Below are 16,725 nucleotides of genomic sequence, written 5' to 3' on the forward strand. Positions count from 1 at the left end.
GCATTTGGGTAAAATCTCCACTGCGGGCGTGATGATAGCTTTGCTCTATGGTACCGAATATGTGTAGCTGCTCTCCCAGTTAAGTCTCATCAGCTTGGAGCCTCCATGTTCCCACCTGCAAAATGGAAATAACATTCAAAGTGTGTGCTCCTTGCATCATCACACACCGTACACACACAGTCGTCCCTCAAGCAGCCTGGGTGTGAGCCGCGCAGGCCCACGTAAACATGCAGAGACTGCTCAGCAAATATGGTCCTCGCCATGTGTTTTCCTCATCATATTTTCTTCTCTGATGCTAGTAAATTTATTGTAAGAAGTCAGCTTATGATACACAGAACATACAAATTAGATGTCAGTCGACTGTTTATGTTGTCGACTGTTAGGCTTCTGAAAGTCAACAGGCTATTGGTGGTTTTGGGGGAGTCAAAAGTTACACATGGATTTTCGACAGCAGTTGGGGGGGGGTTGGTGCCCCTAACCCTGTGCACTGTTCAAGGGTCAGCTGTATTCTTCTTCAGCAGCCCAGTGAGAGATGACTTACTGTTTCCTCTGATTCCTGATTTCCAAACAAGGAAACTGAAGTCTTCAGGCAGCGTGCACCTTGGCCAAAGTCCGAGAGCTGAGGGAGGAGAGCTGAGATTTGAGTCTTGGTTACGTGACTCCTGGTCTGCTTGCCTTGCTCTAGTGTCCTGTGGCTCAAATGACTGAGGAGGTTTTTTTCTTTAAAGTATGCTCCACACCCAGCATGGAGCCCAACACGAGGCTTGAACTCATGACCATAAGATCATGACCTGAGCCAAGATCAAGAGTTAGACACTCAACCGACTGAGCCACCCCAGTACCCCCAGATGACTTAAGTTTTAATAAATAAAAGTACTAAGGAGAGGGGCGCCTGGGTGGCTCAGTTGGTTGGACGACTGCTTTCGGCTCAGGTCATGATCCTAGAGTCCCGGGATCGAGTCCCACGTCGGACTCCCAGCTCCATGGGGAGTCTGCTTCTCCCTCTGACCTTCTCCTTGCTCATGCTCTCTCTCACTGTCTCTCTCTCAAATAAATAAATAAAGTCTTTAAAAAAAAAAAAAAAGTACTAAGGAGAAAAATATTACCATAGTATATAGTAACTTCTTTCCATATTTAGCAGTTTATGTAGTGTCTCAAATTTAAGAGAGTTTGAATACCTTATTATCTCTTCATCCCCGTGAGAAGTAAAAATGCTATTCTGTCATGTATTCAGACGAAGAAGTGAAAGTAGTAGTGTTTATTTTTAAAGGCCTTTTGGGGTGCCCGCCAGCTCAGTCGGTGGAGCATGTGACTCTTGATCTTGGGCTTATGAGTTTGAGCCCCACGTTGGGTGTAGAGATGATTTAAAATCTTTAAAAAAAATTAAATAAAAGGCTTTTTACATTTATCCCCCTACTGGTTTTTATGTGTTTCCTATTGTATGTGATACCTTGCTCCTAAAATAAGGATTCATATTTAAGTGTTTCCTGTGGGCTTTCTATATACGTCTTTACTTCCCTTGTGCTTCATTTCGGCGTTCTGGCAGAGGTGTTAGAAATGAACCTTGGAGGGAGAGGATTTGTCAGGGATGAGACTGGAAAAGAAGAGACAGTGAAGGGCTGTCCTACCTTGTTAGAGCTGGGATTTCCTCCAGAATCACAGAGATCCAACAGAGGCTATAAATTCAGCATGTGTTGTTGTGTTAACTTGATTAGAAAGCATCCCAAGCACAGAAGAACTTGTGGAGAGTAATGGAATGAATCCTTCTTGTATTTGTCACCCAACTTTTTTTTTTTTTTAAGATTTTATTAATTTTTTGACAGAGAGGGAGAGATCACAAAGTAGGCACAGAGAGGCAGGCAGAGAGAGGGGGAAGCAGGCTCCTCGCTGAGCAGAGAGCCTGATGTGGGGCTCGATCCCAGGACCCCGAGATCATGACCTGAGCCGAAGGCAGAGGCTTAACCCACTGAGCCACCCAGGTGCCCCTTTGTCACCCAACTTTAAAAAAAAAAGCCCCCTCCAGACCTTCCCTAACCATGACCCTGTTTTCTCTCCCATAGAATTTATCATAATCTTAAATTTGGTGTTCATTTATCCTGTGTAATTTCTACATTTAGTCTATATGTACTTAGCCCTCAGCAATACTCAGTATTATTGTAAATGTTTCAGGAATGTTTAGGGGACAATTAGTAATGTGAACACTTGCCAGATAGATGATGTTTAGAGAATAACTTGGAAGGAAAGGGTGGATTTGGTGACAGAGTGCAGAGTGCGCTTGTCCTGACCAGTGCTGAGTAAGGCAGGAGGAGCAGATGATGAGTGAAGCGGGGTGATGGGATATTTGGGGTTCCATATACTATAATGCCCACTTTGTTACATGTGTGGAATGCTTTTATAAACAATAAAGGAAAAACAAAAGAAAACCCACCTTACATAAGTGGTATGTGGGTTTTTTGTAACTTTTTTTTTTTTTTAAGATTTTTAAAATTTATTTGACAGAGAGAGACACAGCAAGAGAGGGAACCCAAGCAGGGGGATTTGGGAGAGGGAGAAGCAGGTTTCCCGCCCAACAGGGAGCCTGAATAGGGGCTCAATCCCAGAACCCTGGGATTGTGATCTGAGCCTAAGTCAGACACTTAATGACTGAGCCACCTAGGCACCCCTTTAACTTGATTTTATTGTTATTTTTGTTGAACATTTTTATCATTCTTTTAGCGTTTCTGGTCTCAATTCTGGTGAGGAGGGGATTCTCCCTCAAAAACATTGAGCAATTTCAGACACCGGCAGGGTATCTAAGAACACGCACGACTCAGTTCAGATCAGTTCTGGCACAGTTTGCTGGGACACAGCATTGGACTCCAGAGGCTAGAGCTTAGTCCTACAGGAGGGTCCCACACCCTCCACTGCACACAGCCTCCTCCTTAGTTGCTGTTGATTTGCTAGACCAGCTCACAGAACTCAGAAATACACTTGTGTTTATTGAAGGAGCTGATAAAGGATAAGAAGAGATATATGGGGCAAAGTCCCAAACAGGAGTCTTGCGAGGCTTGATGCCTGGCTGCAGGGCACACGGTAGCAAACTGGCTCCCTGGCATAGAAGGATGGAAAAACTGTCCTCCTGGGTTTTTATGGAGGTGTGATTACATAGCCATAATTGGCTGAGTCACTGACCATTGGCTGATTCATTCCCCAGCTCCGTCCTATATGGGGATGTGGGGGTGAGGAAGACTGAAAATTCCATTCCTCTGACCACCCTGTCCTCCTGGCAGCCAGCTTTGCCCTCAGGTGGGGTCCAAATTCACCTTGATTAGCAAGATGTCCTTTCACTTTTGTAGTTCTGACGTTTCTCAGAAACTATGGGTGAAGATTAGATATATCTTAGTGACCAAATAAATAGATCATCTAAATCATTCTATCACAGGTATTATTTTTGTTGATATGTTTACTTCGAGCTCATTAGTCTTATGTGTGGTATTCCACTGATTGAATATAAACACACTTTTAAAAAATCAGTGATGGATGTTTAGGTTGAACATTATATACACATATCCTTTCATACATTTGGGAGCTGTTTGTCCCAAGGGTATGTACTCAGAGGAGAATTGCTGTCTCTTCTAGAGTGTGTGCACTTGCAAAAATAGAAAGTTTTGCCTGCTTTTTTCCCAAGGCGGTTGTTGCTGAGTTACACCTTCCCCGGCTGTGAAGGGGGTCCCCACGTCCTCAGCAGTGCCGGCGGGGTCAGCTCTGAGGAGTGCGAACGGTCATCTCACTGTGATCTGACTTGTTCTGTAGGGAAAGGTGTAGGAAGAGGTCTGTGGCAGAGTATGGAGTGATGGGCAGAGATGAGGTGGTCTGTTGAAGATCGACTTTTTGGGGTTGGAAAATGCATTTGCTCTGGGGAATTTCAGGAACAAGAGGTCTGGAGACATCCAGCAGACATGCAGATATGAGTTTGGAGCTCTGAGATTTGGGGTGGCCCCTGAAACCCTGGGAATGGGCTAGGTCTGCCGGTGGAGGGGGTGCATTCACCAGGTCCCCTGATGGCACTGGGGCAAGGAAGGAAAAACTGGCAAAGCGGGCTGGTCTCTCTAAGGAGAGGATGCCCAGGACTTTTTAAGCCTAAAAACCGGGAGGAGGCTAACTTGAACCTCGTTGGTATAACCAGACCGAGTACCAGGAACTGGAAGTAGGTAGGACCTTGGGTTTGGCAACTAGAAGATCATTAGTGACTTTAGGGCAAATATTTTCAGTAATTGTGTTTGCAAAAGCCAGATTTTCAAGGTTGAAAATTTTAGATTCTTTAGGACCCCGAACTAGTCAACTGTATTTGTACAGGGCTCAGGGTGTGATGATCGAGGCAAATGTGAAAGTGACGCAGGCTTTCGAGGACATCCACCAGGACGCGGTGAAGGTGGATGAGCTGCAGGTCACAGTAGTAGAGACACTATGAGTTAGAGGAATCAGCAGACAGTTGGGTGGCAGGCTGTGAGACAATGCAGGCGGGAGGAGCACAATGAGCAGAAGTACCAAGAAAGGACAGGGCAGCTGTGAGGGAAGGACAGTTCTGCTCACAGGAGCCTTACACCTTCATCACCACTGTGAAGTACCATGTGCCTGCATGATATGGCTTTCAGATTGTTTTAGGCATTGTATTATGAAAAATCTACTTTTCTTTTTATTTAATTTTATTTATTTATTTTAAAATTATTTATTCATTTATCTGACAGAGAGAGATCACAAGTAGCAGAGAGGCAGGCAGAGAGAGAGTGGGAAGCAGGCTCCCCACTGAGCAGAGGGCCTGATGTAGGGCTCCATCCCAGGACCCTGGGATCATGACTCGAGCTGAAGGCAGGTGCCTAACGACTAAGCAACCCAGGTGCCCCAAAACCTGCTCTTCTTAGTCAATCAGTTCGAAATTTTACAAGAAGAATTTCTAATGCTTCGCCAGCAGCGAGACTATATTCTCAGATGTGACTTTCTGTATGGATTAGTCCTACTGTTATAGCTGCTTGTGAATTGCTGTATTCCTTGACGGATCTTTTTTATTTTGATTTAGTTTTTTTAAAGAATTTTTTTAAAGATTTTATTTATTTATTTGACAGAGATCACAAGTAGGCAGAGAGGCAGGCAAAGAGAGAGAGGGAAGCAGAGAGCCCAAAGTGGGGCTGGATCCCAAGACTCTGGATCATGACTTGAGCTGAAGGTGAGGCTTAACCCACTGAGCCACCCAGGTGCCCCTAGATTTCTTTTTTTAAGATTTTATTTACTTACGTGACAGAGAGGCAACACAAGCAGGGGGAGTAGGAGAGGGAGAAGCCTGTATTTCTTGACTGATCTTATTTTATATTTTGATTTAGATTTTTTAAAGATTTTACTTACTTATTTGACAGAGGGAACACAAGCAGGGGGAGTAGGAGAGGGCTCGCCAAGCAGGGAGCCTGATGTGGGACTCGATCCTAGGACCCTGGGATCATGACCCGAGCTGAAGGCAGACGCTCAACGAATGAGCCACCCAGGCACCCCTTGATTTAGATTTCTTTTTAAATTTTTATTTCTTAAAGTCATCTCTATACCCAACGTGGGGCTTGAACTCATGGCCCCGAAACTGAGAGTCGCACACTTCTCCAAAGGAGCCAGTCAGGCACCCTGATTTAGATTTTAACATGTCGTATGTCCCACAAAGCCGTGGGAGGCCTCGCTGGCTCACCTACCATCTCTGAAGCCATGTGATGACATAGCTCTCCCATCAGCAACATGACCGTGTGGGTAACACGGCAGAGCAGTGGATGGTAGTTAGAACCCTGCTGAATTCCGGAGAGTTACGGCTGGGTATCCTACGCGATGAAGTTTAGGAGATCCGTTCTAAAATACAGCAGAATTACGGGATTAATTGTGACCTGGAGGAGACCTTACACTCACTTTGCCTTTGTTTTGCAAATGAGGAAATTTGTAAACGTGGACAATAGCTAGTTTTTTTAAGTTGACCCACATATTGGCTATTTTTATGCATCAGAAATGGGTACCTATCCACAATTGCATGTGATTCCCACCTCATGCTTTTTGGACTCTTGATATCTAACCGCCATTTAGAACTAGTTTACCATGATTTGGCCCCAACCCCAAAGCTGACTGGTCTCTGTGCTGTTTCTGCTGTGTCAGTACGTCGGTGAGAGCGAGCGTGCCGTCCGCCAGGTGTTCCAGCGAGCCAGGAGCTCCGCGCCCTGCGTCATCTTCTTTGATGAAGTAGACGCCCTGTGCCCTCGGAGGTCAGACCGGGAGGTAGGTGTAAAGCCCTAAACCTTTTGTGAGTTCTGACAAAGTCACTCCCTAAGAACACTAAGATTCTTGCAGTGAAGAAACCTAGTAATTCAAAGTGAAGGCCCCCCGGGTGACAGTTGGTTTTTCTTGGCATCTGTGTCCATTTTGTCGCTACATGATACTGCTTAAACTGGTCTGGTTCAGGCGGGCAAGTGGTTGGGAACGGGAATGACGTGGCCTCATGATCGTGACTCTCTTCAGGCAAATGGGTTCTGGAGACAGGAGAAAGTGTAATTTAAGATTCCCTTGAAACAGAGCTGAGCTTTGACTCAGCCCTGCTCCTTGTCTACCCCAGACTCCCCCTGCATCCCTGGGCTGATTCACGGTTGGTAGGAATTTCAGTATAGTGAGTGCCTGGAAGTGCTCTTGTCATAGGGATGCTTGTCTTAAAGTCCCCAGCAGAGCGAAGCCTCTTATAAGCAACAGACAGCCTGCAAAAGGTAGTGGAGACTATCTGATAAGGACATTCCTGGCACGATGACTAAGCAGGTGGTTTTATTTCCTTTGTGATTTATCTTTAGATAGTTGTTCAGTTATCTTCAGATAGTTGTTCTGTGCATGCCCCTAAGGTTGTAAAAACTGTTACTAAATACCTCACTTTGCTCACAAATTCCGGAAACCTTCCAGAGGCCCAAGAACAAAACTTGACTAATGTCCGAGTGATTCATGTCATAGGGAGATTGTTTCCTCATTCAGGAGTCCCAGAAAATCCTTCCACAGTCTTGTCTCTGATGGCAGCGTGGGTGGCCAGGGGTCGCCCTGCCTGCTGTGATATTCTAAATCCCATGTGGGATCCAGAGCAAAGCACTGCCCTTTCTGTCCTGCTGGTTGGGGCATGGTACACTCTGGGTCTGACTGCTTTTTAATTCTTCTGTGGCTCCACATACGCCCTTCATTTGTTAGGAGCCCCTTTCATGGGTTTTCAGCTATCTGTCATCGACTGGGAATCTAATTTGTGGGGGTTCACCGAGATACATCCACTCTGTCGCCTGCCTCAGAGGGGTCTGCAGCCTGGGAACCTCGCTCCTAACATCTGGCTTCTCTTGCTCTCTCTTGGGTGTGTATGAACACATGTTTCCATGTTCCAGTATACGTGTTCTGCTTTTTTGACTTCTTCAAATGAGGGGGATTCTGAAAATAAGTTAAATTTGAATGTGTTCTCTTATTATACAGGTTATACATGAACATGTACTTGTGAGAAAATTCAAATAAAATACAAGTGCTAAGAGATAGAGTAGTCTCATTTTTTTTCCCTGTTATTCTCCTTGGAGTTTACTGCTGCCAACCCTTTCATATGTGGTATTTGTTATTCTAAAACTTTCTCTGTAAACTTAAAAACATGTATGACTTAGACTTTTTTTTTTTTTTTAAGATTTTATTTGACAGAAATAGAGAGAGTTCACAAGTAGGCAGAGAGGCAGGCGGAGAGAAGGGGAGGCAGGTTCCCTGCTGAGCAGAGAGCCTGATGTGGGGCTCGATCCCAGGACCCTGAGATCATGACCTGAGCCGAAGGCAGAGGCTTTAACCCACTGAGCCACCCAGGCGCCCTAGACTTGTTTTTTTACACAAACATGGTCATTCATCCTGACAATTTTCCCATGTACTTAATAACTTAATTTTTTAACGATTGCTTAAATATTCCACAGTCTGGAAACAAGTATTTCTTAAATCACACTGTTTCCAGTTGTTTCTCTTACAAACAGAACTGAAGTAACATTATCATCACATATTTCTGTGCATGTGGGGGAGTTTCAGAAGTGGGATCTCAGCGTAGATGTGTATGTATTATGTTCTGAAAGCTAACACTGAATTATCCTTCACAAAAACTGCCAGTTATGCGTATCCGCCAACACTTTGTGAAAATAACCATCTCCTGTGCCTTTGTCAGCATCGGGTAACACCCATCTAACAATTTTTGTCAATTTTTTTTTGGCAAAACATGATATTAAATCTTAGTAGTCATGTCCACGCTTGTCAGTAAGATTGATTGTCTTCACTGAATGTGTATTTCATCTTCTATAATTTGCTTGATCAGATATGTTGACCTTTTTGCTCTTAAAATTTTGTTCTGATTTTAGGAGCTTTTGTGTGCTCCAGAAATGAGTCCATTGTCCAGTTATGTGTGTTGGTGCTTTTTTCCCCAGTCTTTTTAGTTACCTTTAATCTGCTTATTACGTACAATGTTATCATTTTAATATAGTAAAACCTGTCATCCTGTTCCTACAGATTCTGAGAGTTTCGTCTTGTTGAGGTGGGACAGGGTTTGTTGTTAATCTGTGCTGCTGGACTGTTTTGCGCCTGGATTATAATTATCTTCCATCCTCTGAGATGTTGGTGTTGTGTGTCTCAGGGGTGGTAATGTGCACCAGCTACTTTCTGGAGAAATCCGCCTGTAAACTCATGACCACCTCTGCCCGTGGACTTTGTGTTGAAGAAGGGCAGTCATGACAGACATGCACAGACACAGAGAGAGACAGAGACAGAGACACAGACACAAATGCATGCACAGATACACAGACACACGGACATACAGACACATAGAGACACAGACACACACAGATGCGTGAACAGACACCCCACTTTTCTCATCTCCATTGTGCATTTAGTACATTTCTGTGTCCAAGTGAGTTACCCCTCTGTCCACCACCTCCCCAAGATCTTTCTCTTTGATGTTGCCCTGGAGGAGATCTGTTTTGTACTGTTGGCTTTCAGGAAAAGAGGAAAAGCCACCATGCCCCAGTCCAAGGATCTGGAGCATCTCACATCCTAGGGGATCCCTTTGCGCTCAGTGTACACATGACCCACAGGAAATCCATTGCAGCCAGCAGGTCTTTGAATAACTTGGAGGCAGGAGACTCGGGTCAGCCAGGCTTGCCTGTGTTTAGCTGAGAGGCCTGGACAGGTGGCCTCTCTGAGCCTCAATTCCTCCTTCTGGAACAGGGGATAGCAGGACTTGGGGGAGTTCCTGATGGGAATATGTTTTGCACAGCACCTCTCAGAAAAGTGATTACTGTTACCTCTTGATCAAAGATTTCATTCAAGTTTGCAAATACCCCATTTCATGTGCAAAAACATGGTGATGTGTTTTTCTTTATATCGGGAACTGATGGAGTGTATTTATTTATTTTTAGACGGGAGCAAGTGTCCGGGTGGTGAATCAGCTACTTACTGAGATGGACGGTCTGGAAGCTCGGCAGCAGGTTTTCATTCTGGCGGCCACCAACAGGCCAGGTGAGGAAACGGCTCTCAAATCTTCAGCATTTGAAAACTGTGGGATTTACATACAGCCTAGTAATGGAAGATTACGTTTAGGAAATCGCTTTTTGGCTCCTCAGTTGAAATAAAACCTTAGGAAGCTTCCTTGTAAGCTAGAGTAAAAAAACATAGCATTACTGGCTAGATTTAATGAGATTTTTCTCTGTGTTGGTGCTCAGAAGGTAGTCTGGTTGGCAGAAAATTCAGAATGTACGCTCGTGATCATACAAGTATTATCAGCATATATGTCCTGTAGTTTCTATCAAGCTCACAGGAAAAAGAGCCAGAGTCCTTTTACTGTATCTGAAGGTGGAGGATGGGTTTTCAAGGATTTATATCAGCTTCGTCCCTGTACCTGCATTTAACTCGTACTTAAAGTTGTTTGTAAGCTTCAGAGCCACGATGGGTTTAGAAAAGGCTCCACGTTTCCCGAATTCTCTTCATGTCGTTCAGTCCTCTGCTGTCATGTGAGCTTCTGGCTGCCATAGTGACCTCTGCATCCATCCAGGCGTAACTGTGTTGGCCAGCAGTCCAGCTGATGAAATTGTCCTTTCAGGTCTTGTAAGTTCCTTTGGAAGGTGAAACCCTCCTGAATTATATACCACTCCATTTTCAGATGGAAAATTGACAGATGTTAAGGTTTATACTTTGATGAGAGTCCAGTGCTGTCTTTGGAGTCTGATTGCACGGGGTTTGAGTCCTGGCTATGGCTTCGTCTCTGGCTGTTCTGTTCCAGCCCCCGGCGATCTGATTGCCGCGGGATGACTGGTTCAGCTCTGTCACCGACCACACACAGAGCTGGCACATTCTGTGAGTCCCCAGGTCCCCTGCTCCCCACACCTGCTCCAGTGGTGTCTCCGGGACACCCACACTTCTGACCAGCTGCAGTTGAACAACAGATGGAATGCAGGAAAGCGCCATACACTTGGCCCTTAAATAGCGTGGTTTTGAATGATGTGGGTCTACTTGTACGCAGGTTTTTCTCGATGAATACAGTGCAGTCCTGTAAACGCATTTTCTCTTCCTTTAAAAAAATTTTTTTTTAAAGATTTCATTTTTTTATTTGACAAGACACAGCGAGAGGGAATGCAAGCAGGGGGAGTGTAGGAGGGAGAAGCAAGCTTCCTGCTGAGCAGGGAGCCCAATGTGGGGCTTGATCCCAGGACCCTGGAATCATGACCTGAGCCAAAGGCAGATGCTTAATGACTGAGCCACCCAGGTGTCCCCACATTTTCTCTTCCTAATGATTTGCTTAATATTTTCTCTACTTTATTAAAAGAATTTGGGACATCATACAGAGAATATTCAGAATGTGTGCTGATTGACTTGATGTTATTGGCACAGCGCCCAGTCAGCAGTAGCTACTAGGTTTTGGGGGAATCAAAGGTTACACTCAGACTTTAGAGGCAGGGGCGAGGTGGGTAGTCAGCACCCCTAACCCTGCATTGTTCGAGGGTCAGAAGTTGCGGGTTGTTGTAAAGGAAAACATTGGCCCAGGTCCAGGGGCAGTGCAGACCCTTGGTGCCCTCTTCCCGTGGAGCTGGGTTAGAGGATCACCTACCTCACAGCCCCCTCCTGGCCCCAGTGTGCTCATCAGCCGGGAAGCTGTCCTGAGCTTTGCTTCCAGAGAGAGTTTCTGGGGGGTTTTATTACATAGTCATGCCGCCCTTTCTCTGCAGAGGTCTGGCTCCAGATCCCACCACTCTAATTGCAGGGCTGGGCTTTTTGCTACCTGGCCCATCCTGGCATTGGCTTGGGGCCAACCTTGGGTCATCTCATTAGTGTAACGAAGACTCCCATCCCTCAGGAGATTCTGGGGAGTTGAAGTTTTCTGACAGGAAGCAGGAAGGAAGAGCACATGTATTCATCATGCATCAGCCATGGCACACCTTTCTTCATCCTTTGTCCTTTGTCTGGGAGATGAGGAGAGCAATACCTACTTGGCAGGACTGTCGCACATGTTATATGATGCCACCAGCCTGTCTCCCAGCAGATGTGGGAAGTAGCTGCTCGGTGACTTTCATCATTGCCAAGAGCACTTTGGGTGACTGCGTGGAGCGGTCTTGAGGTCACACACTCCCAGCAGTCCTGGAAGAAACCTGGAAACTCTCTCAGATTTGCACAGAATCACAGCCTACCCTTTCTAAGTAGATACAGATTTCCAGAAGACAGACTCTGGTCTGTGATAACCCACTCTGTCTTCAGTGGCCCTCGCTGTTTTCATGTTTGGTTACTGTAAACACTTTAGCTTAATCTGTAGTCTAGGGAATAGCAGGTCCTCAGTGTCCTTGGGTTTTATTCGAATCTTCTCCTTCCAGATGGTGCAGGAGCATTTCCTTTTCTCTGGGTCGTGTTTCCTGATCTCTAGTACCTCTGAATTCTTGACAGTTCTCCAAATTCTTGGTTGTAAAACCCAGGACTGAGTAGAGCTGTCTGTGCTGAGTTTAGCCAGTTACGGTAAGAATGACAGGAAGGTGGTGCCTGCATTTTGTCCCCTCCAGCATCCCTGACATTGTTTTCCTCACTCTGCCCCTTTTCTGTACTTCTGTCCCCAGAGTAGATCCCACTGCCTTGGTGCCTACAGAAATCCAATAGTTGTTCTAGACCTTTCATCTGTTTGCCTGCCTGTGGCAGTTCTGTTCCCTTGTGTGCTGTCCTGTGACAATGTTTGATTGTTTATGACTTGCTTTCTCCCCAGCTTTCAGAAATCTCTTCTTGCCTGGTGACCTTTGCCACGTGAGAAATTACTACAATACTTAGAGGCTGAAAATTGCCGTTCTTGCTTGTCCACAATTTTGTGGGTCAGGGATTCAGCAAGAGCTTGTCTGGGAGGTTCCTCTGTGATCCACACACCATCAGCTGGCGTGGCTGGGACAGAGGATCCCCTTCCATGGCCGTGCTCTGGCATCTCTGTCTCCTCTCCTCCACTCATTGTCCTCTTTCTGGGCCTCCATGTGGCTTCCCCTGGGGTCCTCATTCCCAAGTGACCACTGGGTCCCAAGAGAGGAGGGTGGAAGCCACCATGGGTCCTGAAGGCACAAGTGGGGAGGGTGACAGGGAGACTCAGATACAAGAGCAGCAGAGGGAGAATGTGAACAACTGGGGTCACTTAACTCTATAGACATACGTTTCTGTCCCATTCTTTTTCATCGAGCACATTGTAGCTCCCTCTTTCCATCTAGTGCTGAAGATCCATCAATCAGTGTCCTGCTGTTTAATTTCTCAGCAGATTTACTGTTTCATTCATGAAATATTTCTTGGGTTTTTACTGTGTAAAGACTAGCAATTCAGAAAAGTTGTATCTATCCCGCTCTGAAGCTGGGACACCTGGAGTAAATGATAGACAACCAGGATGGGAGGGTAGAGGATGATGGGTAGTTGGAGGGAGAATGCTAATTTAGATACCATGGTCCGGGAAGGCTTCTTCCAAAGTGGTCTGTGAACACGTGTAGCTGTGGCACAGGGGAGCGAGAGCACCTGGTTCCGGGGATTGCAGACAGACCACGTTCAGCAGCTCACCAGTCACATGACTGAAGGCAGAGGCGCAGATGGTGGTAAAACAGGAAAGGAGTTCATTTCAGTGATGCCAACACCAGGAAGACAGTGTACTAGTAGACTAAGACAGTCTCCAAAGTGCTGCAAATACCTCCAGGTTTGCAGATGATAGGTGTGGGGCAAAGGTTGGTGGGTGGGTGCTGGTGGGCAGTGGAGGTCAGGCTTGTCTTGGGGTCAGTCCTGGGTGGGGTCTCCCTGGAGGCAGGGCAGTCCTTATTGCTTGATGGGGGAGTGTCAGATCCTGCCAGGAGATGCTCTGCCTGCTGGGTTTTTTGCCTGGGTTAAGAGATAAGCTGGAAAAAAATTTAAAAAGAGAGACAAAAATTTAAAAAAGAGAAAGAAGAGCTAATCAGTTAGAAAGTACGGACTGTGGTCCAGATGGGGGCTGCTGACAACCTCTTTCACAGCGACCCAAAGGACATGAAGGATGAGACATGCAGAGTCTGTGCAGAGCGCTCCAGATAGAGGGCGGGCAGTCAGTGTAAAGGCCCAGGTCGGCATGTGTGCCATGTTGCAGAACATGCTGGAAGGCGGGGTGCCTACAGTGAGACGATGGGCCTGGAGGAGAGTACAGGGCCTTGAAGGCCGCGGAAGGGTCTCATGTGCTTTGCTGAGATGGGAGGCCCTGGGGGGTTTTGAGGGAGGAAGTGGTACCATCCCATTTTCTTTCCTACTTCTGTTTTTATAAACTATGGTTCTACTCTTGATTTTTTAATTTTGTATTTGGAAGCATTTATAAATTCACAGGAAATTATAAAAAGAGTGCACAGGGGTTCCATATACCCAGTTTATCTTAATTGTTACATTTTATGTAACTGGCAGCATGTGCCAGGTCAAAACCAGGAAACAGACATTTGTATAATAACAGACATTTGTATAATATGTATGTGTTTCTGTGCAGTAGATTCCTGTAGTGACCACAGCGGTCAACATAGGAACTATGGCATCAGCTCCGAGATCCCCCTTGCGCTGCCCTAAATGGTAACACCCGCCTCTGTGTCTTCCCATAACTCCACACCACTGCCAACCTGCTCTCTTACCTACATGTGTCACGTCAAGAGTTTACTATAAAAGGGATCATAGAAATGTGGCTTTTTAGGTTGGCTGTGTGCTCCTCGCATAATGCCTTTAAGGTGGGTTCAGATGCAAGTATGGCTCTGCAGTTTGCTCCTTTTTAGTGCTGAGTCGGGGAGGGCACAGTTGGTTTGACCTTTATCTTCCAGGGCAACATTGTGGTTTTTCCACTCTGTTACACATAACATGAACCTCTGTGTGAACAGGTTCTTGCGTGGACCTAAGAATTGATTTCTCAGGAATAAATGTTTAGGAGCACAGTGGCTGGATCATATGGGAAGAATATGTTCAGTTTTTTATTGATTTTTTTAAAAGATTTTTTTTTTTAAATTTATTTGATAGAGAGTGAGAACAAGCAGGGGGAGCAGCAGGCAGAGGGAGAGGGAGAAGCAGGCTCCCTACCAAGCAGAGTGTCAGTTGCGGTGCTCAATCCCATGATCCCAGGTTCATAACCTGAGCTAAAGGCAGGCAGACGCTTAAGGACTGAACCACTCAGGTGCCCCAATGTTCACTTTTTTAAAGGGCTTGTCGAACCTTTTTCCAGAGTGACTGTACCATGTGACATCTCTGTAATGACATGAGAAATCCAGTTGGTTTGCTTCCTTCCAGTATTTTGTGTTGTCACTATATTTTATCCTAAGGGATGTATAGTGGTATCTCATCATGGTTGTAATTTGTAATTTATATTTCTCTAATGGCTCATCAGCCATTAGAACATCTTTTTGTGTGTTTACTTACCATCCTGTATATTCTTCATTGAAGTATCTCTTGTATCTTACACCCATTTTCTAAAATTGGATTGTATTTTTTTCAAGATTTTATTTTTAAAATAAAGTAATCTCTACAGCCAGTGTGGGTCTCAAACTTAGAACCCTGAGACCAGGAGTCCTACTCCACTGACTGAGCCAGCCAGGTGCCCCTAGACTACACTTCTTTTCTTTTTTAAACTATTGAGTTTTGAGAGTTCTTTATATATTCTAGATATGAGTCTTTGTCAGATACATGATTTGCAGTATTTTTTCTCATTCTGCAGCTTTTCCTTTCATCCTCTTAATTGAAGAGACTCCGTGTATTTTTTTAAGTTTTTATTTATTTCCTAATCTCTACACCCCAGGTGATGCTTGAACTATGACCCCAAGATCAAGAGTTGCATGTTCAGAAGACTGAGCCAGTCAGGCACCCCTTCAGTATATTAATATTTACCTTTATATATTCTGATTTGGGGAGCATTTTTAAGAACCTTTTTCAGTCTTATGTCCCCAAAATTTTCTTCAGTGTTTTCTTCTAAAAGCTTTGTAGTCTTATGTTTTTACAACTTAAAATCTGTAATCTGTTTTTAGTTAACTTTTATTTGAGGTAGAAAACTTAAGTCTAGGTGTAATTTTTCCCCTATGAATATCCAGTTCTTCCATCGTTTTTGAAGACTATTGTTCCTGCATTGAATCAGTTTTGCACCTTTGTCAAAAATCAGTTGGCATATATCAGCAGTGGACAATTGGAATTTGAAATTAAAAACACAATACCATTGGGGTGCCTGGGTGTCTCAGTCAGGTAAGCATCTGACTCTTGGTTTCGGCTCAGGTCGGGAATCTCAGGTTCCTGAGATTGAGCCCCACATGGGGCTCCACACTCAGTGGGAAGTCTGCTTCTCTTTTCCTCTGCTCCTCCCCCTGCTCATGTTCTCTCTCTGTCTCCCTCTCAAATAAAAATGAATAAATCTTTTCTTAAAATGACACACAATACCATTTACATTACCGCTGGAAGGAAGGAAAGTAAATAGGTCTAGATGTAAATCGTACAAAATATGTACAAGATCTATATGAGGAGGGGCTTCTGGGTGGCCCAGTTGGCTAAGCCTCTGACTCTTGGTTTCATCTAAGGTCATGATCCCAGGATCCTGAGATCGAGCCCAGCCTCAGACTCCCAGCTCGGCAGGAGGCTCGCTTTTCCCTCTCCCACTCCCCCACTTGTGTTCCTGCTCTCATGGTCTCTCTCTCTGCCAAGTAAATATATAAAATCTTTTAAAAAGTCTTCAGGCTCCCTGGGAGCCTGCTTTTCCTTCTCTCTCTGCCTGTCTCTCTGCTGCCTACTTGTGATCTCTCTCTCTGTGTCAAATAAATAAAAATAAAATCTTAAAAAAAAAAACAAAACAGCGGTGCACCTGGGTGGCTCAGTGGGATAAAGCCTCTGCCTTCAGCTCAGGTCATGATCCCAGGGTCCTGGGATCAAGCCCCACATCAGGCTCTCTGCTTAGCAAGGAGCCTGCTTCCCTTCCTCTCTCTCTGCCTGCCTCTCTGCCTACTTGTGATCTCTGTCTGTCAAATAAAGAAAATTAAAAAAAAAAAAAAAGAAAGACATGGTTAAGAGGATAAAAAGAGGCGTGCCTGGGTGGCTCAGTGGGTTAAGCCTCTGCCTTTGGCTCAGGTCATGATCTCAGGGTCCTGGGATCAAGCCCTGTATCAGGCTCTCTGCTTAGCAGGGAGCTTACTTCCTCCCCTCTCTCTGTCTACTTGTGATATCTCT

At 45.2% G+C, this 16,725-nt stretch overlaps 1 protein-coding gene across 3 annotated transcripts in view; it reads left to right on the forward strand.

Moving 5' to 3' along the window:
- The window catches only part of NVL (nuclear VCP like), a 103,649-nt gene that overhangs the window by 40,803 nt on the left and 46,121 nt on the right, over positions 1-16,725 (forward strand). For all 3 annotated transcript variants that reach the window (XM_044267429.1, XM_044267431.1, XM_044267430.1), the window contains 2 exons: positions 6,160-6,279; positions 9,450-9,549. In XM_044267429.1, coding sequence (XP_044123364.1) covers positions 6,160-6,279; positions 9,450-9,549 — 220 coding nt within the window. The remainder of the gene's footprint in view (positions 1-6,159; positions 6,280-9,449; positions 9,550-16,725) is intronic.

Source organism: Neovison vison, chromosome 10, assembly GCF_020171115.1.
Source record: "Neovison vison isolate M4711 chromosome 10, ASM_NN_V1, whole genome shotgun sequence".
In the NCBI taxonomy this organism is placed as follows: Eukaryota; Metazoa; Chordata; class Mammalia; order Carnivora; family Mustelidae; genus Neogale; species Neogale vison.